Genomic DNA, 21,967 nt, shown 5'->3' on the forward strand with positions numbered 1-21,967 from the left:
GCCTTGCTTTCTAAAGATGCTGAGAGCTGCTAGCTCCAGCTGACCTCAGGTTTTGGTACAAGTGTTCCAGCTTTTTGCAAACAGCTGCTGGAGGAGTGCTATGGCACCAAAAGCTATTTATGGAATTTGAGATTACACAGAAAGCCTGTATTAAAGCCCATGCTCTCATGCGGTACAGTTTACTGCAATAGCTGCAGTGATCTGGAGCTACAGTATCTTCTTGTGAAAGCTGGGAGACTTGCAGACGTTGCCAGAGGTAATTAATATTCTGTCTTCCATTTACCTACTACAAATGATGAAACTGACCCCAAGCCCCCCACAAAAACACATAGAGCATGCATGCTCTTGCCTACTGCACTGACTTGCCCTGATCAGGTCCACCATACATTTAACCCCCACAAACACACACACGTTTACTCATACAGCTCAGCAAGTACCTGCTGTGCACCTTCAGCTCTGCCTAAGCCCAATTTCGTTTTAGTTCCATGCTTGGGGAGCAGGGCAAAGCATGTTGCAATGATCTATGCAGTTTACATCCAATGGCCCTGGGAAAGTATCTTGGGTGTCTACAGGGAAACCTAAAGTTTCTGGCCTGCACATATGCAAGGCAGCAGCAACATAAACAAAAGCAGCTGAAGCACATGGCATGGTGTCTTCTGTCTTGACTGACACGATGGCAATTGCACCAGAGCATTGATTATCACTGATCTGTGCTGCCCCTGCTTTGCTGCCTGGGGCCTCCAGAGGAAATTGCTGGGAAGAGATCAGCGCTGAGAAGCAGCAAGCACAGTTCCAGGCACAGAGAGTTCAAGGCTATCAGATCCTTGGTGGCCTGGGACTGCTGCCTCTAGAAGGGTCAATACAGCAAGGATTAACTCGCTGGCAAAGGGCCCAGTGAGTGTGGGGCTTCCTTCCAAAACCTCCCAGCCTGAAGGGCTTTATTCAGCCCTAACTCCAGATGCTACAAAACAAGAGGAACAGGAATTTCCCAAACATTTACTCTGTCAGGCTTGTGAGGCTGGATGAGAGAGTGGGAGGATCATGCTCAACAGGGGAAACAGCAGCAAGGTAGGAGACTGCAGGGGCACAGACAGATGAGCAAGAGCTACCGAGTACCTGCCCTGGGTCCTGACTCAAAGATATCATTTTCATTAATTTCCATTGCCAGCAAGCCCAGAGGTTGCCTAGGACAAGCCTGACAGCTGACTTTTCTGGCCAGTCTTCTTTTTCATATGTCTGCAACCCCCTCTTATTCCTTCTCACCCCTTAGCCTGTTTCACCCATTTATACTCTGTGGCTTTATTTTTTTATTTTTTCCTTTTTCTTTTTGCTGCTTCAGTCCTTTGTTTCTCCCTGCCTTTTCTTGCCTTTTCCCTTTCTTTGTCCTGCTCAGACTCTGTTCTGCTTGTCATCTTTCTCATCCACAGCCTGCCCTTCCAAGGTGCTCCACTCCCTTGGAAACACTGACTTGAGAAGAGTAGCTCATGCATGGGCTGCTGGAGACGTGTAAGCAGCAGCGTTGTCCTTGGGCACATAGAGCCTGCACCCTTCTGAGATGCTGCCCATGACACCCTTTGAGGTCCTTCCCAAGCAATGGCCATGCATTCAGGAAGGAAGGCTCAGAAATATCTGCCATCCACGTCTTGTGATCTGTGGGAGTGTCTCTGTCTGAAGGGACAGTGCTTTCAGCATCCCTGTGAGACCTTCAGACAATACGAGCTCTCTCGCATTCTCTTAGAAAACATATAATTTGTAAGAGCAATAACATTCTAGGGATAAAAAGTGTTTCAAGGTTTTTAGACTGTAAGGCTACAAAGTCCAGGAAAGGATCTTCTGGGCTGAAACCAGAAGATTCACTACAAAAACTCTTCTGATTTTGCACCTCCTTCATCCACTTCTGTTGGCAGAGTTTTCCAAAGCCAGGCTGCTTGAATAGTTAAGAATTTTCTCTTAATTGTTGCTTCAGTTTATCCTTCATTCATTTATTCCTAATTTGTTCTTGCATGATAAAACCTATGGCATAAGGAATCCCTTCTATCTCACTGAAGGGCAGATATTTTAGCTGTTTTCTGGGCGCAGTTTTTACAGATTTAGCAATCACCAATGTTTTGGTGCTTACATGTCCAGCACAGTTAGTACAGAAGTCACAAGAAGGACTATCAGCTATGGTCCTGTCATACAATCTTCCATGTCCTTCTTCATCATATTTCCACATGAATGGGGTTATCTAGCTGGTGCTATCTAGCTCTGGAAGGTTACACTTCATTTAGATGTATTCAGTAAATTCTCAGCTCCACTGATACTCCATCTTCTAACAGCGAGGCTAAAAGGGCACAGGAATGTTTATGTTGGTTTAAGGCTCAATCATAATGTAGGGTTTTGTCTGAGTGGAAGTGCAAAATTGGAGCAGCTGGCAGAATTCAAGAAAACTATAGGATTCCCTTCAGATCAAAGGCAGGCACTTTCCTCTTCGTTCCCACAAAATGATGTTAAGGAACTCTGTTGTGTGCCTCAATGACAACAATAAAAAGTCGTGTTTTCCTCCCCTAACTCTTCTCCTTTTTAAATTGGATTTGATTGAAATTTTTTCATCAAAGCTTTTTCAATGTACATTTGGGCTCTTGATGAAGCAAAAAAAAAAAGGTCTCAGTGTCTTTGGAAACATTCAGTTTTTCACTAAGTAAACAAATCACATTATTTTTAGAGAACAACAGCAGCCAGGGGAGAAGAGAGGGAGGATACCGGGTCTCAGTGGAAAGGCAATATATTTTGTGTCAAAATGGAATAGTTTTCAACAAGCTGGAGGAGATCATCACATGTTCCTTAATTTCAGCTTTTGAAAATCTCTAATGTCAATCCCAGGAAGTGTTGACAACTAACAATTGGTCTCTGCTTGCTGGTTTGTTGACTCCATTGCTGTTAACTCCCAAACATGAATCTGAGTGGGGACTTGCATCTGAAGTTGAAATACATGCATGTACCAGTGGTCCAGAGTAGAAATTTCATTTCAGGTATTCCCAATTTGATCATACTTCTTGAAACTCTGTGGGATTTTTGGAAATTGTTAAGAGGGCCTCTACTCTTTCCCTAGCAGAGTGGTCATGTGTAATATCAGAAGAAAGCTCCCTTCTGTTTAAAAAGTTCTTGGTCCAAGGAGAAACTTCCCTCTTTTCATGGATGGCTGACAGTGTTGTACATAAACTCTGCCTCTTCTTCAACTGCCTGGAAGCTCTCTGGTATCTGGATAACCTTATTTCAGAAATAAGAGATCCTGAGCCCCTGTGAAGAGAGACAGAAGTGTCCCCAGAGCAGAAGAAAGAGTGTGGTTGAGCAGATCCAGCCCTGAGAAGACATTTGAACCTGCCTAAGCAATTCTGATACCCAGTAGTGCTTACGTTCAGACTCCCAGGTACTGGAGGTACAGACACACAGATGCCACAAGCTGGAGGAACACAGCTAAATTAGAAGCTTTGTTTGTTTGCTTTGTTTTTGTTTTGTTTCAATAAAAACCACCAGGATGATAAGAGGGCCACCGAATCCCAGTGACCTGAATGAGAACTGCAGTTCAGCTTTCCACCACCATGCATTGAGCTTGACATGTGTTGTGAAGATAGGAATAGCGCAAAGAGCAAAACCAGGTAAGGTCTGTATGGAAAAGCAATGCAAACCTGGTGTGAGGGCTCAGAGGCAGAAGACCATGCAGAGAAGGGACTCTTGGAGGAGTTTCATTTTGATGTCAGGCTTCTCTCCTTTACGAGAGCCAGTGATGAATTTTGCACCACTGAGTTATGCTGTCCTATGTGGCTGTAGCTCTGTTTATTTTGAAATCTTTCTGTGGTGGAGGGAATTTACAAGCCAGCAATATTTCTGCTTTATGGCACTTCCTTCATCCACATTCCTTCGTCTGGTCATTTACATGGGCCAGGCCCACGAGGAGAGGTCAGGGGGGCACCCAAGTGGTATCTAGAGGCTCGGAATGGAAACATGTTTTCTCACGCAAAAATAAATAAGGGAGAAATGTTTCCATTGCAGAAGAGAACAAAGGCTGGGATCACAGCAGAAAGCAAGCAGAGAACAGCAGGCTGCCCAGCCAAGGCAATTAACAGCATTTAACAACGGCCATTCACTGTATGTAACATGTCTGTTCTAGTGACTCCCACTTCGGTTGCTTTAAATGGCAGATGAAATGCAAAATGAAATTGCAGTTATATCTGAGCCTGCACGAACTACCACAGAACAATCCGAGGTGCAGGTACGTATCTCCTCTAGGCCGCATCTGAACACTAAATGGGAACTCCCCTTGAACAACAGCTGAGGACTTCACGTTTGAAGGGGCAACAGACAAAAAAACAAAACAGTTCTCTTCCAGTGATTTCTCATTCCTGACTTTCTCAGGAGCTGTATGATCATCCCAGCTGGGAACACTGTTCAGCTAGAGCTGCCTGAAAATCTACTTTTCATCTAATTTCCTCATTTAAAAGTTTGCAGCAAAATGAGAAAAATACCTGCTAATTTTAAGCCTATAAACTCCCAGACAGTCTTACCAAAAGCTCAGACAACCACTCAAGCCTAATGGGTCTACAAGATCAGCACAGCCTTACTAAAACCTACCAAGCACCCAAAAGACTAATGTGACTAGCATCACAGCTGAGGTAATTCTTCTGATCAGGCTCCCATTTCCAGGTGTCAGCAAGGCACCTTACAGAGGTGCAGACCTAGGGGAAGCTCTGTCACTATGCTCCTTACCCAGCAGACAAGTCTTAGCTCCGCTTATGTTTGGTTGTGCATGCCTGCCTGTGCAAGTCTGACCTACAGCACGGAAGACTTCCCCCCTCTGTCTGCACGCAGAATGCCACCTGCAGTGGAGGGTCTCAGACACTTTAATACCTTCCACTTAATTGTTATGAGTCCTGTTGGTCTTAATTCTGTCTTCCCACCCCAGGATGGCTGTATTTCTGCTTTACATTAAACAAGTAATTCCCACACAGGCAGTTTGTTAAGTGTCCTACAATGAGAGACAATACCTTAGAAAGGCACAAAGTGTTGATTTATCTGAGGTTACTGGCTCCAGCACGTGGTTTAAATCAGATTCTGGTCCATGACAGTGATATAAGAGAGAACCTTGCTTAATAGTAGTGAGGGGAACACATCTCCCTTCCTTAATCACACACAGATTTCCAGTTGGGAAGAGCCTGGGCTGCCTATTTGTCCTTCATTATACAAACCATAAACACACATTCAGACACACAGAGCTCATCCATCCTAAACATCTATCAAGAATTCCAGATTCCTCCACTGCAAACCAAGACCTTCTTTATTATCACATCCTTCCCTGAAAATGTTTACAAACTAACTTCTGTTCTCATCCCATTCTCATCTTTTTGCTGAAGAAATGAAAATATCAGGTTCCCAGAGAAGCTGCTTTTGAGGCTGCACGTAGACATTGTCATTTGGGTAAGTACAGAAGTATAACTTGCAGGGATCTTAATGTTTAGTAAACTTGATTCTGAGCTTTGGTTTCCAGAACAGAAAAGCATATTTTTTCCCCCTCCAAGGTCTGATGCTGGATTTGAACATGAGAACACAAGTAATGTTATCCACTCACTGGCTTTTTGACAGCAAAAGTTGAATCTGTATCCTCTTGTTCTTAGACAAAGGTATCAACTAACTGATCTAAATGATTTGTTCCAAGCAGCCTTTTGTGATTCAGGGGGCTAATGACAGTAGAGGGGACAGGCCTGTACCCTGAGAGAGTTGCCACATCGCTAAGATTCATCTCCTTGCACACAGAATTACCTAGGAAAAGCTTCTCGAAGCTTTTTGTCAGAGAGCAGTACAGGGTAAGTTTGGCATCAATCACTCGCAGCCAAAAAAGCTGCATTGATTTAAGAAATTCATACTCCATGGGTCTGCATGGCTGCCTCTTCTTGCAGTATTCTAATGCAACAACAGTCCATGTTGTTGCTCCCCATCAGACTAGCATGTACCATCTCCAAACTGCAGCTTGGTATTGCACTGAAAGCCATGAAGAGTGCTGATCCAAATCTGATTCACAGCTGGACTGTTGTGCGGTAATCTCTTCCCAGTGAAAGAGGCTCAACGACAAACAGTTGGACAACTGTATTATCTTAAACTGCCATGGCATTTTAACAACTATATCAAAATCTTAATCAGATGGGATGTTTCCAAGGGCAGAAAGCAGGATTAAGGGCATGTTTCTTAGAAGCTCTTCAGAGGAGCTGGGCACTTCACGGATATCTGTGGCCTTGAAGAGAGAATCCAAATACCGGTCATTTGGCTCTTGCCTGAAATATCCTTGCCTTTTTTTTTTTTTTTTTTTTTTTTTTGGCAAAGCCAATTCTGCCAAAAAGATTCAGAGAAAGCTTTTAGGATTGTGTTTACCCTCGGATGTAACTCAGACACGACATTTGTAATGTCATCAGAGCAGGACTGCTGACGTGAATAACGGTGTTGGCAGCAACTTCCATGGGACCAGGACTGGGTCCAGTATTCACATTTCCTAGGCATTCTCTGCTAAACATTATTGTACATAAAGAAGCATTTGTTTGGACTCCAGATGTTCAAGTAACCTCCTGTCATATTCTGTCTGCATCCCAGCTCTCCCATCTGTGATCTGAAGTGTTGCAAGGAAAAAGTGGAGGGATTTATTTTGATCTCACTTCCATCTGTTTTACACTTCACTGACTCCCCTCTTGATTTGCACCAGCGTTTGAGAACAGGGCTAGAGAGTAACGCTGCTCATACCAGTGTAAATCCAGAAGACAGGGGCATTTACTCTGAACTGACCTCAGGCAATTACTTGCAGAGTTATTTGGGATAAACAGTTGTGATCCAGGAAATCAGCAAACCCCGTGTGGGCAGTTGTTCAGGGAGAGGAACATCTGCTCTGAAACACTGCAGTTGTTACCAGTGCTTAACAGATGGGCACCACTGCAGCGAATGACTGAGAAATGTGAACTTTACAACTTTTCTGAGCAACCCACGGCAAAGTTACTGCAGCATATCCCGTGCTGATATCTGTTTACTCAGAGAGCAGTCTGAAGGCAGTCCTGACCTGGCAGCTCTGAAGGGGCTTTTGCATCAGTGCCAACCTCAGTTATAGGACAGAAAACTGATGAGCACTGCCCTTAGTGACTGTGGTTATAATCAATCTTATAATCTGTGAGAATGGCCCCTGGTCATCAATGGTAAGATGCTCCTTATGAGTGACAGATAACCCTGTGCGTTTGCAGCAATCTTCTCCTTTCAGTTCCTGAGGAAATGCCCTTCTACCCCAGGGCTCACCTGCACCAAAACTCACTGTGGCTGATGTTGACGGGATATCAGAGGGCAGAGAACTGCTCTCACTAGTTTGAAACCAGTCAAAAATTAGCATCAGGTGGGTCTATGCAGGTTCCTAAGATAAATCTAAAGTTGGCACCAGCTTGCATAGCTCAGTTATTTATCTAAAGCTTCAAGGTGGGTGAAGATGTTTCTGCAGGCAGCTAAAGGCTCCTGATCCCAGCCTTCACTTCTGTAAGCACTCTGCATGCAGAATCCTGGCTGGGATCACCCGGCATACGAAACAGAGACTTGAGTTCCAAATGGGTAAAAGGTATCCACGAACCACAAAGGGAGAAGCAAAACAAACAAATAAAAAGCACTGTCCAAGAAATTCAGAATGACAAAAACCTTCTGCTTCTATCTTCACTCTGGCTCAGCTGAAATGGGTGGCTGACCCAAGGCAGCGGGGGGTGGGCTTTTATCCCTTCGTGCTGCAAGAAAAAATTCTCGGAGCTTTGTTGGAAAGAAACCATTAACACAGGAAAGGAGAATTAACGGAGACTGCAATAATCCTTGCTACAAATGAGATGAACCCAGCTTTGTCCCCCCAGCTGCATCGTTGGAAAGCCACCAAGGGAAGCTTTTTGGACACACAGATTCTCAAGGGCCTAGTGCACAAACCGTGTCACACAGATTACAGGAAGTTGTCTGCAATGTAGCGTTAACATTTTTTGCAGGAGATCTGAAAATTTCCATGCCTGATCCAGAACAGAATCCCCTGGTGCTTGGCTATCCTGTTCTTCCCCAGGCTTGGCTGCTGGACCAATCCTAACACAGCCAGCAGCCCAAGGTGATATCACTTGCTAACTATGAAGTTTGGGATTGAAATGCCTTGTTCTTTCTCATCTTGCTTGCCAACACTATCCCCCAGCTCTAGTCAGGGCCTCCTATTTGCCTGAGAACTAAATTTAACTGAAGTAGTAATAAAGATGCTTTACATGCTCATCTGACACTAAGAAGCATTGGTGGGCAGATTATTGGCATGTGGAACGATGATCTCTTCTCAGACTTTCCATAATACTGTGACTATTAAGCTAAAACATCATTAATAATATGTCATTTAGCTTGCTTTTGAATGGTGGAGGAAGGACTAAGAATATATAAGGTTGAAGAGACCAAGGGGAAGAAGCTGGAATCTTTACATGCACTTGGCAGCAGGCAGGGAGACAAATCCCAGCTGTGCACATAGCACACTTTGATGTATGTGTATGGTGTTGCACTAGCACATCCATTTCCAAACGTATTTACTCATGGTGGTAGTCCAGGCAGCTGGTGCGTCCATGTGCTAGTCAGATAGGCTAGGAAAGATCCTTGGTCAGCAAAAGATGATGCTGCTGGGGCTGTGAAGAAGCATGTGTGTTCTCTCTGTTGGAGTTATTTCCTTCAGCTAGCATCTCCTGCTGAAAATGGGAACTTTTGACTTTAAATTTTACTTTCAAGACAGCTAAATCTTCTATGGATTTGAGGGATGTAATTTTCTGCTGCTGATTTTTCTTGCACGAAGATTGGGGAGCATGAAGGCTGAGATACTCTGGGCCCATTTAAATACAAAGTACCAACCTCAGGTTGCTCTTTTTCTGTGTCCTTTTTTGTTTCAAGAAAGATATTCATTCACCTCTGAAACTGGCTTTCAAAGGGAAGAGATGTATAATAATAGCAAACAGGAGGTAGAGTTTAGGCTTCCTCCCTACATCCTAATGTAGAACTAATTTTGGGAAGGCACCTCACAAGGCCTTCCAAATCTTCCAGCCTCCTCCAAATCTGCAATATTGGACTCAAATCTGATTAGGGCTGTGCAGAAATGACGTTATCAACACTGTAGTGCACTTCAATCTCACACCATTTCTCCAGTGCCCTGTAATAAGTGCCCATGAGCTGAAGCAGGCCTGGCACTGAGCCCCAGCAGCCCCTAAGAAGTGAAGGGGAGCCCTTGGTATAACAGAACAATCATGACGGTACACATCAATTTACCAAACTAAAAAAGTACTCACTTCATAGCATAGCTCTTGATTTCCCTGGCCAACTAGTTGTCTTTGTGGACTCTTGTATATGGCCTTTAATGGTGTGTCAGGGCAAAGATGAATCTTCTACAGCCATTTGACATTGTTCAGCCCTGGGACATGTGGTGGTCTTCACCTGACAGCCAGGTGAAACCATCTCTACCACAATCACACTCTCCTTTTCTTTTCTTACACTGTGTGAACTGCCTTAAACATCCCAAAACTAAGTATGTACCCAAGGGAGTAGCTTTTACGGATGCAGGTGACTAGAGAAGTGCTCTTTACACCCTTGACACTGTACTTGGTCAGGACCAGCCAGGTCACAACTTGGTGCTCAGCAGCAGCCTGTGTTATTGTGCCCATTGCACCATGGCCACTCCAGGTTCAATTGGCAAGCTCACATCCAGCTGACAGAGCATCAAAAGGATTTGGTAATTAGCTACTAAAGCATTGAGATCCCAGCAGGTGCCACCTGCCGTGGCAAGCCCTGCTATGTTCAAGAGAGGACACTTTGTTCCCCATCAGTTTTGATGCTCTTTTTATGCTCTAGTGTAAGCTCTTAGATGCAACAACTGCTGTCACAGCAGGTTGGATTTGTAGAGCTCTGCTGTGGGAATGGATGCTGCTATTTTTAAAAATCCATTTTACATAAAACTCTACCAGAAGGGAAGAATTGCTTCTGGCTCAAGATCCCCTATGCCTGGACAAACCATCTCAGCAAATGCAGAGTGCCATGAAATAGAAATAATGGAAATAATGACAGCGCCTTCGTCTAGCAGGCGGGACGGACACTGCCGGAGCGATGGGCCCTTCTCCTGCAGCCTGAGAACAGAGCGCGTCTCATGGGAAAGCACAGACCTGTAACCCTGACGTGCGAGTGCCCTGCCTTATGGACGGGTTGTGACTGCCTGACACATCTTTACAGCTTCTCTCCTGACTGCTGCGCTTTCATACCTCATTACTCATGGTTATTCTGAGGTATATATTCTGGTTGGGTGGGAGAATATTGCTTTTCCTTCAGTTTTTTTTTTTTTTTTTTCTTTCTAACCAGTGACCAGAGCTCCTATATCTTCCATAGACCTAACTCAAAGACTTATGTGTGAGTTAGTGTAAGATGAACTTTTTATGCTTTTTTTTTTTTTAATCACCTAACTACAGCCCCAGGCAGATACACCAAACAGTCTAATTATGTACCTGGAGCAGAAACTAGCATCTTTTCAGTTACAAAACTTGTGTCTGACTGGCATCTTGCATGCTCCTCTTATTTTATATTTTTGTTGTTCTTTACCACTCAGGTAATTAATTACACCAACCTATGACTGGACACTACTCTGACATACCCTTAGCTACATAAACAATTTAGGTCAAACCAGAGATGATATAAGGGAATCAATATGGAAGGACTAAAAATAGAAGTCCCAGAGCAACCCTCTCCCACATTACATACTCCAACAGGCCAGGAGGATGCCGTGACTGATGAGAATTTGGACTTTCTCTATGACACCAGGCCTTCCTTCACCAATACAGTTTTGTGATGCCTCTCAATAGACAAAGCAAGGACAACACTCTCATACAACGGCTTTGCAATGGTTTTACTTTTGCCACCAATTACTGATGAAATTATTCAGAATGAAAATATTTGATTTGCCACCTACAGACATATAAAGACAATATGTCCTGACAATAAGGCATCATATCAGAAAAAGTAGCAACAGCCCTCTCATCATGACAACTAGCATGGCTGGGTCACAACTTTTGCTGATTTTGTACTGTGTGCATTGCATTCAGCCCAGAGGCTTCCAGAACGGACCTGGATACTACTGTATTGAGGTCTGCACCCACACACAGACTTTAACAGATCCTAACCTTATGACTTTCAGGTTAAAGAAAATTTTATTTTCTACATCTCTGCCCCATGCCACCCAGAAGAATCCCTGCTTCTGAAGGTCAGTCAAATACATTATATATATATATGCACACATACACACACACACAAATATATATATATATATGTATATATATATATATATATATATATATATATAGGCTGCATAGATTTGTGAGCAGTAATGCTGTTCGTAGCAGTGTGGGTAAGAGAGAGTTAAACAAGTTTTATGTTCAGAGCACCTAAAAGGGTCAAGGGGTCACTTCCTTCACGTGTAACCAGTTGACCAGGTGCAACTGAAGAATTTTCCCTTCCTCAAAAGCCTCAAGGTATAGACCATTTCCCAGAGGTGGATAATTAGATTTAATGGGCCAATATTTTTTGGTTAGAGCAGAATCTAAAAATACTAAATGCACAGTGGCTAGAGAAGAGTGCAGAGATTTGTTTGACAAATGCTGCCCTCAGTTCCAAACTTATATGAATCCTCATTTAGAATTAGAGAGGAAACAGAAAGGGAAATGTTTTGTTTGAATGCATCTGAAGTGTGTGAGTTCGGCCCTGATTTCAATGAGTTATTTCTGTATTATCTCTTTTAAGCAGCTGCTCTTTCCTTTGGGACTCCTGTGATCTGGCGCCCAAGAGCACATTGTAAAAGCTCATCAGCTTTCCATGTCCTGGAAACCAACTCTTCTGCCTGAAGCAGGTAATATCTTTAAAGCATGTTAGAGAATCCCATTGCTTGGGAATAAGATGAAAAAAAATCACCATATATTCCTTTTTGGTTCTTTGCTATGGATACAGTCGATCTGAAATGTTTACTACTAGCTTAAAAAGGTAATTCTCCATTGTGGCTCTATATAAGGAATGATACACACACCTTGCTGGAGCCAAAGGCAAAACCTCTCCTTTTTTTCAAGAGGACTAAGACTGCACTCCAGAAATACAAATTCTAGATAAGAATTTCAAGAACATGCAAGCAGAGATTGCCAGTCCAGATTCTGAAAGGCTCCACCAGGCACTGCAGGGCCTAAAAGACATTTTTACAAGTGGATATTTTCCTACAACCCTAGATCCTAAGCAGAACTGAGGTAATGCGGGCAGACAACATTTCCTGGACTCTATAGAAAACAAAGAGAGTCAAAGCTCCAACACAAGTTAACTGTTGGTGAATGAAAGACCTACACCACACTCAGTTTGAGATTCAGCCAGTCAAAACTTAGGTTTCTAACAATGAGACATCCAGATGAAGAAAATTTTCCTAAGCAGCCTGTATCCAGATGACACCAGCTGATGGAGGTTGACACTGCCCTAGAAAGTGACTTATTTCACCCGGTTTAGGTTGTTTCTTGGCCCTGTCAGTCTCTCTCTGCATTAACTGGGGATTAAGACAACCAGGTTGAGTAGGAGCTTGACCGTTAGTTAGAGCTTAGCTGCCTAGTTAGATAAAAGGGATGCCTGTTCTACTACTTGTGAAAGTGGCACGCCTTTTCCAACATAGAACTTCATGGATATTTTCAGAACTAGTAAAATTATGATACCTGAAGACAATAATCTTTAGACTCATGCTGAAATTAGTGTGAACAGAGGTTTTGGATTATATTTTTAATCTTGTATTTGGTTTTGTTTCTCTTTTATTAGCAGTGGTTTAACTCAACACCTGAGAAATCCTGCATGAAAAGAAGGTCTTCATTAAAATTTCAACACCCTTGCTGCTTCAGTTGAGAGTTGGGAGAGCTCCCACTATGCATGTAATTGTTTTTCCATAGTAAAACACACTTTGCTGAAGGATAATTGATATGAGGCTTAAAATTCTAGCACCGACATACAAAGAAAAGTTATTAACTTCTCTAAGTATTTGTATGGGCCCCTGATTTTGTCCTCTGGAGTCCCATCATGTTCTTCAGGGGTGGGCTAGTAAATTGTCTTCTTGGCTGCCTCATTGGCCAAGTTCACCCACACACGTCTCATGTTCCAAGGAGTCTGATCCCATAGGTCTGTGTAACGTAACCAGCTTCTCCCCTGCAAATGTGCAATGAGAACATAACACCATTTTCTTTCTGATCTTAGATCATAGGCACAGGCAATTGACTGGCCTCTGAACTGATAGAGAAGAGTAATCAGGAATACAGAGCATGACTGTATCAGTTAAAAGGTGAAAAAATGCAGAGGTGTTGACTACATATCAGTATCACCAGCTGAAACCATCCATGAATGTACTCCTTGCTGGTTGTTAGCAGTCTGTATCCTGATTAATCTATTCCTCAAAACCACAAAAAAAAAAAAAAAAAGGGCCCTTCTAACCAACAGTTCACAGAGTTCTGTCTTTACTCTGCTCATAAATTAAGGGAGCAGGGCTGAGGGAACACCGGGCACCCCTCAGCCTCCATCCTGCTGAACCCCCACCCACCCTTACCTGCTGAGAGAAAATCTGGTGCAGCTCATACAACTTGCTCAAATTCCTACAGCTCTCTTCATCCTGTGCCATATGAGTTACATTAGAGCCACCTCAGCTATTCACAAGAATACAGACGCTTTCTAGCCCAGAAAGTACCACAAGACACTCAGCTCTATTGTGTTCTCACTTACACAGCCAGGCTAAGCCCCCAGATGCCTTGCTCCTGCAGTGGAGACCTCCCAGATGTGCTTGGTGATGTCAGAACTGAGTGCTGGGCACTGGTAATTACTCAGATGTCCTTGACCCACCCTTCCCTTACACAGTTTATGACCTTTACTTCTAATCAAGAGAGCTAAGGAGAGTTCAGTGGAATAAGGTAGCAAGCCTCCTACTGTGGAAAAATGGAGACCATGTTAAGCAATACTAATTTCACCCAGGTTAGAAGAGAGTGGGTCCCATGCAGATATTTTCTAGGGTCTGCTCAATCCAGGAGTAACAGAGTGAGATCTTCCTGCATTAGTCCCTACACCCCAGAGAGGATCAGAGCACTATGACAGGGCCACTAGTGAGAAAATTCCCAGGACCCCTGCTGCCTCCTTGCATCTGCTGTGCAGGGTTTCAGGTCATGGATAACTGGTATATATGGGTATGCAAATTCTGTCTGCAGCGCTGAGGAGTTTCAGAGCTGCACATCAGTCCAGAAGACAGCATCATCACAGCTGCAGTAGGGTTCTCTCCAGCTTCTGGAGTGATCAAACACTGGGCAGGTGTAAAGGTGGTTTTAAAACCACCCTCCTGGGATGTGAGTCATGTTCTGTGCTATCTGAAGGCAGAACACAACCTCACTGGGTCAGGCCAAACCTAGAAACAGGTCCCTAAAGGCATGGCTGTGTCTTTGCATATGGTCCATTCAAAGCTGTGGGACAACATATGGCCACAAACAACTCAGTGCCAAAGATTTCCCCTGAAACACAGATCTCAACTTCAATAAAAGCAATCACAAAGTGGAGGGAATAGCACACATTAGTAAAGCCCCTCACCTTGCAATTGCTTAGGGTTGGCTATGGGGGACTGCTAGAGTGTTGATGTGCAGTAGTGTTTGGGTTGGGGCCGCGCAGCTTGATAGCATGATCTAGGGAAGGTGTGGAGTTACTGCAATTATTTACAGATATTGAAAGCCTGTGTGTGAGCCCTATGGAGGACAGACACATTTACTGAGGTGCTAGAAGGATGGAAAAGAAGGGATACAGAAAGGAAATGAACAAAACAGCAAGGCTATCAGGAGGAATTTGCTGATATTACTCAGAGGAATAATCTCATCCCTGCTTCAAACACATAAAACTAGACTGGTAAGAATTGCTAAAAAAATATAGAGTAGAAAAAGCAAACTGGACTCAACTTCCTAGTGTGGATTCTGAGATCCCAGGAAGCTCTTTCTATCATCTCCAGGTTTCTCTGAAATTCAGGATCTTCTGGGAATGCTCCTTCAAAATTATGAAAAGGAGAATTCAGTAACATTTGTCTACTACTGTGTATTCCACCATAAATTGCATTCAGAAAGAAAAAAAGATATTCCTAGAGACCTGTAAGGTCTTGTTAAATGAACAAAACCAAGAGGGACTTCCTGCCTGGATGTCTTTGTGTTGAGATTATCCAAGACTCTTTCTTGACAGAGATTCCCCAGATTATTATTAGCATTGTTGTTTCCTGCAATAAAAAAAAAAAAAAATCCTCAAAGATTAGTTTGAACGAATGCTGAATCTGTGCTTCTCCAGCCAGGGAGCCCATCCCCAAGACTGCTGGAGGCTGTTTACCGCTGCTTTATGTTAGCTTGTCACTGATAGATTGACTGAATGCCTGACCATGTCCGCCTGCCAGAGATCAATGGCTTCCTCCAGAAAGAAGTAGCCTGGGGGAAGAAGGAATGCCTGGACCAAACAGCTTCCTGGTCTCCCATGCAGTTTATGGGTCTGATACTCTTCTTCCTTATCTCAGGGCAACACCAGGGTACACCTCCATCCAGACTGAATAGAGATATGCAAGTGTTGCTATCAGTGCAGAGGTCATTGGTAGCTTAAAGATCACACAGATCTTGCTTTTTTAGGTTTCCTAAACATTATCAAAAGAACATAAAGGAAAATAAGGCAAGGAAGACAACAGGCTATGCAGCAAGTGATGCATGAGCTTTACAAAATGTAGATGTCTGGATCAGTACCTGAAATAACACTGAAGTTCACTTTTGCACCACCCTTTATGAGAGAGACACAACTTGTAGAAAGTCCCAAAGAACACTGCAAAGACTGTCAAGGGTCTATAGCACATGAAGTGTGAGGATAGGCTGAAGGATTTTTTCTGAGTTTTTCTGATCTGGGTAAAAGAAGGCTAGGGAGGGGAGGAACTGATTGCATCTTCTACTTGAAAGGGCTTGTAGAGATGAAACCAGACTCTTTTCAGGAGTACATAGTGAAAAGACATGACAATGGAAAAAGGTTGCAACAAGAATAATTCCAAATGGATATATGGAAAACATCCTTTAAAGACAGAACATGTAAGCATTAGAACAAGTTGGCAAAAGATAGAATATAGAACATAGAACAAAACAGCATATAATAAAAACAAACAAACAAAAAAACCACAAACATAGAATATCCATCCTTGGAGACTTTCCAAAACTTCCTTACATGAGACCCTGAGCAATCTGATCTGACATTGAAGCTGGGACTTCTTTGAGCAGACAGACTAGATGAGCACCAGAGGTACCTTCTGATATAAAATCTGTGATTCTATGATTGTATTTATACTACTTGAGCCTACTGAATCAGGCTGCAAATGCCATTGAAACCATTGAGTGCCACTGTCTCTCACTAGCATGGCATCTGTCTCTAAGTGGAAGAACAGAGTTTGAGTCAGATTTTTAGAAACTGGCAAGCTTTGTGTGCGCATTGATCTACCCATATCCATGTTCAACATGTGATGTGAAGTCAAATAGGCTTATTTTAGAACTTTACTCTTCACTGAGTTCAGAACACCTGATGAAGCAGCAAGCATCCAAGCTCTCTAGGAAAAACCCCATAGGGCTCAGGAAAAAAAAAAAAGTGTTTCATTTTGGATTTTAGATCAAGGTTTAAGGTTCAAATTGGATTTTTTTTTTTTCTCCTTTTTAGGAATTAGTTTGGGACTGGAGCAGCAATCTTGTTTGGCATCTCCTCCCACATTAATTTTAACAGTTCTCTTCCACTGAATTCAATGGATTTATTACTGATATACATGAGGATAAGCACGAAGAATATTTACAAACACCTGTAAGAGTAACACAGAGTCCTGGCTTTTTGTGTGCCTCCACCCTACTGACTCAATCCTGTGCTAGCAGAGCCTTATCACTCCCACTGTGGGCAGCTGTATTACCCTCTTCTTCCCCCAGAAAGAGAGGGCAGGAGATGCAAAGGAAGAAACAGTAGGAGAGTGGTTCACTTACTTTGGGACCCATTCCTATATCAAAGCCTGTGTTACATATCCATCTGTGGTTAATTATGAAGTCACAGAAACTAGAAGACAAAAAACAAAATCCAACAAACTGTAGCCTTTCATGACAATAGAGTAGATTGTTCCTATCACCTATTTCTCCTTATGCCCATTGTATTCTCCACTCTCTTATTCAAATAAATCCTTTATACACCCCACAGGTCAGTCTAATACATTCAGCAGGAAAGAAAAACAGCTACAGCTCAGATACAAGATTAGACACACTGCAAGACAGAAAGAAGCAATTGCCTTGAACACAAAAGTAAACTGAATCCATCGCTTCAACTAAAACTGAGCCCCTAACCATATCTGGGCTTTTTGTAAATTGTGTGCCAGCTTCAATTTCTCTGCTAGATCCCAGTGTGGAAACTGCTTTTTGCCTCTACAAACTGCTCTGTTTTAGGTGGATATAGGGCCTGTCTTTTCTGACCTGTGCCAGTCACCAGAAAAAAAATTCAGTGACCTGCCTGAGGAGTGACTACCCCTTACTGACATATAAGTGATCTGCAGAGAGCTGATGTTGTGCTGCTGGATCTTCAGGATGAAAAAGGACATCATCCAAAAGCAGCAGGACACAGAACTTGTTGTGTAAAACTCCTGGAATGAGTTTGGTCCTCTATCTCTAAATACCATGTTTGCATATTCCCTCGCCAACTAAGCTCAGAGGAGCTGTGCCTTGGAATGGGACTGCAAGATGAAGAGCCAGGCATTTCAGCAGCACAGCTCAGAACTGCTTGGATTAACTTCAGTGGAGTGATGTTGGATGACACCACATGAGGATATGGCCTCACAATATTTGACATCTGCCCCTCAATGAAGGCAAAGGATTTCTTGGCACATCTCCTACCTTCAATATTTAAAAAAAAAAAAAAAAATGAAAATAGCCTTTATTGCTTTTTAATTGGGATGAAGGAGGGAGTATGTTTTCTTTGGATCTTACTTCAAAACAGATGATCGGGGTTGCCGAAAATAAAGAGCCTTGTTTAGGCCTCCTCTGATCTTACCCGCTAAGCAAAATAAACTCAGATGGAAGCATCCCCCTCCACTCATGCTCTCAAGTGCAGGTCATTCCCCTTGCAGGTTTATTTGAAAAATAAGAAACCGAAGGTTTCAGTCTGCAGTGAGCAGTTGCCTGTTCTTAGGAGACAGAGATAGGAGCACTCCTCTCCAAACACTGTTTTTATCCCCATACAGTCAAAACAAAGACTAAAGTCAAGAGCACTCACCTTTGAGCTGTATCTTCTGTACCTTCACATGTTACACGAAGTCACTCTGAAAGGTCATTGACTGAATACAGCACATACTGTAAAAGCTATCATATCAACCCTGTTCCTCACCTGTGTCACCTCTGTTTAAGGCTAGTAGATCAAAGATGGGAAATAACATGCTGTAATACTGACATGGAGCTTTCATGTTTTTTCTTCCTTAGCTGTTTTCTTTAAATAGAAATACTGCATTCAAGCTGAGAGGACCATTTCCTGCCCTTTTTCCTTCCCCTGAATATGGAAAATTGAATCTTGCAGAGTCCACTGTGCCTACTTCTCAGTTAAATTCAGGACAGAGCAACTAGACACTGAGTAACAGGAGCACATACGATGACCAGAACTTTTGCTGCACTTCTGAAGAGTCATTACACTGCTTGCTGGGCAGAATATGTTGATTGACTACATTCCCTATAGCATATAGCTATAGAAGTGTATAGATCCCTTCTTTTCAGTGATAGAGCAACTGGCTTTGAGAGTCACCTGAATTCATTAAATAAGGATGTGAGAGACTTGAGTATAAATTTCAACCTGATAGTCCACCATAGGATTAGGATATCAGGCCCCAGATATAGCCAAAAATTACCAGAAAGTTCATGCACATTAGCAGTTTCACAGGGTGAAAAAAATTTGAAAACACCCGTCATCGAAACCTTCTGTTACAATGCATTTGAGCTCTCAGTATGGTTTTCTGCACCAATACATACTTCACTTTACTAGACACCAAGGACCAAGAGCATCAGAGGCCTAATTAACTTTTCATTCTAGAACAGGGCCTTTTTTTTTTTTTTTTGCCATGTACATACAGGGCCTGGGGGTGCATTATAGCCACTTAGTGTTCCTTGTGCTTTTTTTGTTTAATGCTAAAATTTTGAGACTTGAAAAATATTTGTCTCGAATTATGTGCTTCATGCTCCCATTGTCCTCTGGGCATGTTCCTACCTTGGGCTGATCTCCTGTGGTGCATGATCACCTCTCCTCAGACCTTGAGGTGAAGCAGCAGATGGCATATCTTTACTTCAGTAAGGCTTACTGACACTACCCCATAAGACATTTTCATTAACAATGAAAGAAACAAAGGCTAAGTGAAACTACTCAAGACTCAACGCCAAAATGATCAAAAAAAACCCTCAGAGTTATCAATTACTTAGACTCACCCTAGAAAGATATATTGAGAAGGATTACTCAACGGTCTGTTCTAGCTCTGGCACTATTCATTTTTTTTAAATGATAGAATAGGTATCTTCCTTATAAAGTCTGAAAATAATATGAAAGTAGCGAGATAGAGCAAGGCTCAACACCGCAGCAGCTTCTTTGTAAAATTCAACAACTTTGGCAAATAACATCATGGTGAAAATCCACAAGACAGAAGACCAAAGCCTCAGAGGTGTTTGCATTCTTCAGATGTGCTGATTTAAATAGGCAGCAAGTACCCGATAGCAATATGTAAGTGTATTTAAGGTGTCTAACTCACATCGAAAACCCTTGTGCCACAGGGAATTTGTGCCATTGAGGAGTTAAGCCTGAAGTCTTCTGTCCACCAAAAAGAGACAGCTAAGGTAGCTGCACCATAGGTAGCTCATTTGTGCTTTCCCCCAGCCCCCAAGCTGCCAATAGATCTAAGTCTCCACTTCCCTTTGAATTCTGGTTTCTATGAACTTTTAGTTTTGATTTCTGTGCCATTTATGCTATAAGCATAGACGTTTTGTTGACAACAGAACTGCCCCCCCAGTTGTCTGAGTTCCTAAGCTGATAATGAACCTGAGATGCATCAGGGGTGGGCTGAAGCTACAGGCATTTGTTGCTTAAACCATTACACAAGGTGTTACTCTAATTACTAGCGGAGCCCGCAGGGGGTGGATAGCAGCTCACAGCCCAGTGCAAAACAGCAGTCCCCTGCTTCAGAGATCAGATTAGCAATTGGGTGTAGAGCAGAAGGGAAAACAGGCTGGGCATGAGGGTGGTGGGGGACTGGACAGCATGCTGGTGGGAAAGAAGCCCTTGCTTTTCCTGTCCGATCCTAGCACCTCAGCCTTGGCCATGCAGCCCCAGAAAGCATCTTTAACCCCTCCAGGCTTGAAGAGGCTTTTATTTTTAGAAAAAAGAAAAAAAAAAAAAATCAGTGCCATATGCGTCTGTTTTAAGCAAAGACAAAAAAAAAAAAAAAAAAAAAGCAAAAGAAAGAAAGGCTTATGAGGTTTATAAGCAGTGCAAATCCAGGGTTATTCCTTCACTAATGGGGTTTGTCTGGTGTTACCAAAATCTGAGCCTGGGCCACTGGTTACTGGGAACACAATGGAATTTGAAGCCTAATTAACAAAAGAAATCCCTTCACCTGCCTTTAACCAGCACACGTTTTCAATTGGGCTCACAGCCACAAGTGGCTAAAATTGTGCTAAACAACTCTATTCAAGAGCATGTGGCAGAAAAATAGCCCCCTGAGTCACAAGCCAGAACCAGATGCTCAAGGGAGCACAACAATCAAAACAAGGCCATGCTCAGGGCTGCGGGTGAGGGGAAAGGGGAAGATAATTTTCCTAAGAGAAGACCTTAATGCCCCAAAGCCTGGTTAGCTGGCAGGCATTACCAGGCTTGTGGGAAGATGCTGAGGCTTGTGCTGGTGACCATGCCAGCAAGGAGAGAGGGGAACAAGCATCTCCCTCCCCGATCCCTTGTATCCTCACTGTGTGCAGCCAGGACTCCCACACAGCCTCTTAGATAAAACCCATGCGCTCCCAAGTGGTGTGGCTGATGTCTTGTCCCTTTACCTCAGTAGGTAATTCAAAGGAAAATGTAGAGCAAACATCCAGAAAAAGTAATAGCAGAGCCAAGTCATTGACTGTTTGCTCCTCAAAACAGAAAGGTTTCTGTCCCTTCTGAGGAAGACAGAAGTCTGCCAGCCACCTGATTGTACCCCATGACCACGGTTTGCTCAGCAGCGTTGCTGTATGTTGACTGCCCCAGGTCTAGCTCTTCAGATGCTCTTGGTGACAGACTGTAACAGCCTGCTACCTACTGTGACCCTGAATCAAAGGGCTCACAAGAATTACCACTAGGCTGGAGTTGCTCCTCTTCTGTAGTTGAAATGCAAATGTAAGTGGCTAATTACAAACTCTTTTCATCCTTAGAAAGGAGCCTTTTAAGCATCTATCTGCTAGTCACCAGCAAGCAGTTGCTTGCATTTTTTCTTATCTAGGAGGGGGAGAATGATAACATCACCTGAGCACCTTCCCCCACACACAAAAACACACACACACAAAAAAAATAGGCCTCCCTAGCTAAACACCACTGGTGTTATCAAAGCCAGCTCTGCCAAGGACCTTCTCTTCCTGACAGCACAGCCTGGGGAGTAACACCAGCCCTGTGTTGAAGCCGTGCACTGGAGAGGACGGAGCTGCACTGTGGCACCAGGAGCAGTCCTGCCCCAACCGTTACACAGCCACTGCAAGTGTTACCTGGAATTCTTCCAGCTCTAATTTCTACTAGCAAATTAAAATAAACTTTACTAACTTTAAGGTTGTTACAAGTCTACCGGAATTAAGCCTTGCAATACATATTT

General features: G+C 43.1%; 1 protein-coding gene across 9 annotated transcripts; it reads left to right on the top strand.

The window, feature by feature from the left end:
- Positions 1 to 978: 978 nt before the first annotated feature.
- On the top strand, positions 979 to 18,511 carry LOC311439767 (uncharacterized protein). Of its 9 annotated transcripts, none has more exons than XM_084525884.1 (7): positions 979 to 1,068; positions 3,095 to 3,638; positions 4,151 to 4,252; positions 5,391 to 5,454; positions 11,225 to 11,290; positions 11,827 to 11,932; positions 17,308 to 18,511. In XM_084525884.1, exons 2-6 carry the CDS (start codon positions 3,598 to 3,600, stop codon positions 11,854 to 11,856), a joined length of 303 nt encoding a protein of 100 aa, XP_084382010.1. In that variant the 5' UTR covers positions 979 to 1,068; positions 3,095 to 3,597; the 3' UTR covers positions 11,857 to 11,932; positions 17,308 to 18,511. The 9 variants fall into 9 exon arrangements, 7 of the variants coding, with proteins under 7 accessions (XP_084382010.1, XP_084382014.1, XP_084382011.1 ...); XM_084525888.1 differs by having other exon boundaries at positions 11,830 to 11,932; XR_014694982.1 differs by lacking the exons at positions 4,151 to 4,252; positions 17,308 to 18,511 and adding an exon at positions 12,868 to 13,020 and having other exon boundaries at positions 995 to 1,068; positions 3,260 to 3,409; positions 3,517 to 3,638; positions 11,830 to 11,932.
- The last annotated feature ends 3,456 nt before the right edge of the window (positions 18,512 to 21,967 follow it).

Source organism: Aythya ferina (genome assembly GCF_964211825.1).
Source record: "Aythya ferina genome assembly, chromosome: 7".
Taxonomy (NCBI): domain Eukaryota; kingdom Metazoa; phylum Chordata; class Aves; order Anseriformes; family Anatidae; genus Aythya; species Aythya ferina.

Coding starts and splice junctions, on each gene's coding strand:
- LOC311439767 (XM_084525884.1), top strand. CDS start 3,598: ATGTGTTGTGAAGATAGGAATAGCGCAAAGAGCAAAACCAG. Junction 5,455..11,224: donor ACGTAGACATTGTCATTTGG/GTAAGTACAGAA, acceptor TATGACTTTCAG/GTTAAAGAAAATTTTATTTT. Junction 11,291..11,826: donor AAGAATCCCTGCTTCTGAAG/GTCAGTCAAATA, acceptor ATCTCTTTTAAG/CAGCTGCTCTTTCCTTTGGG.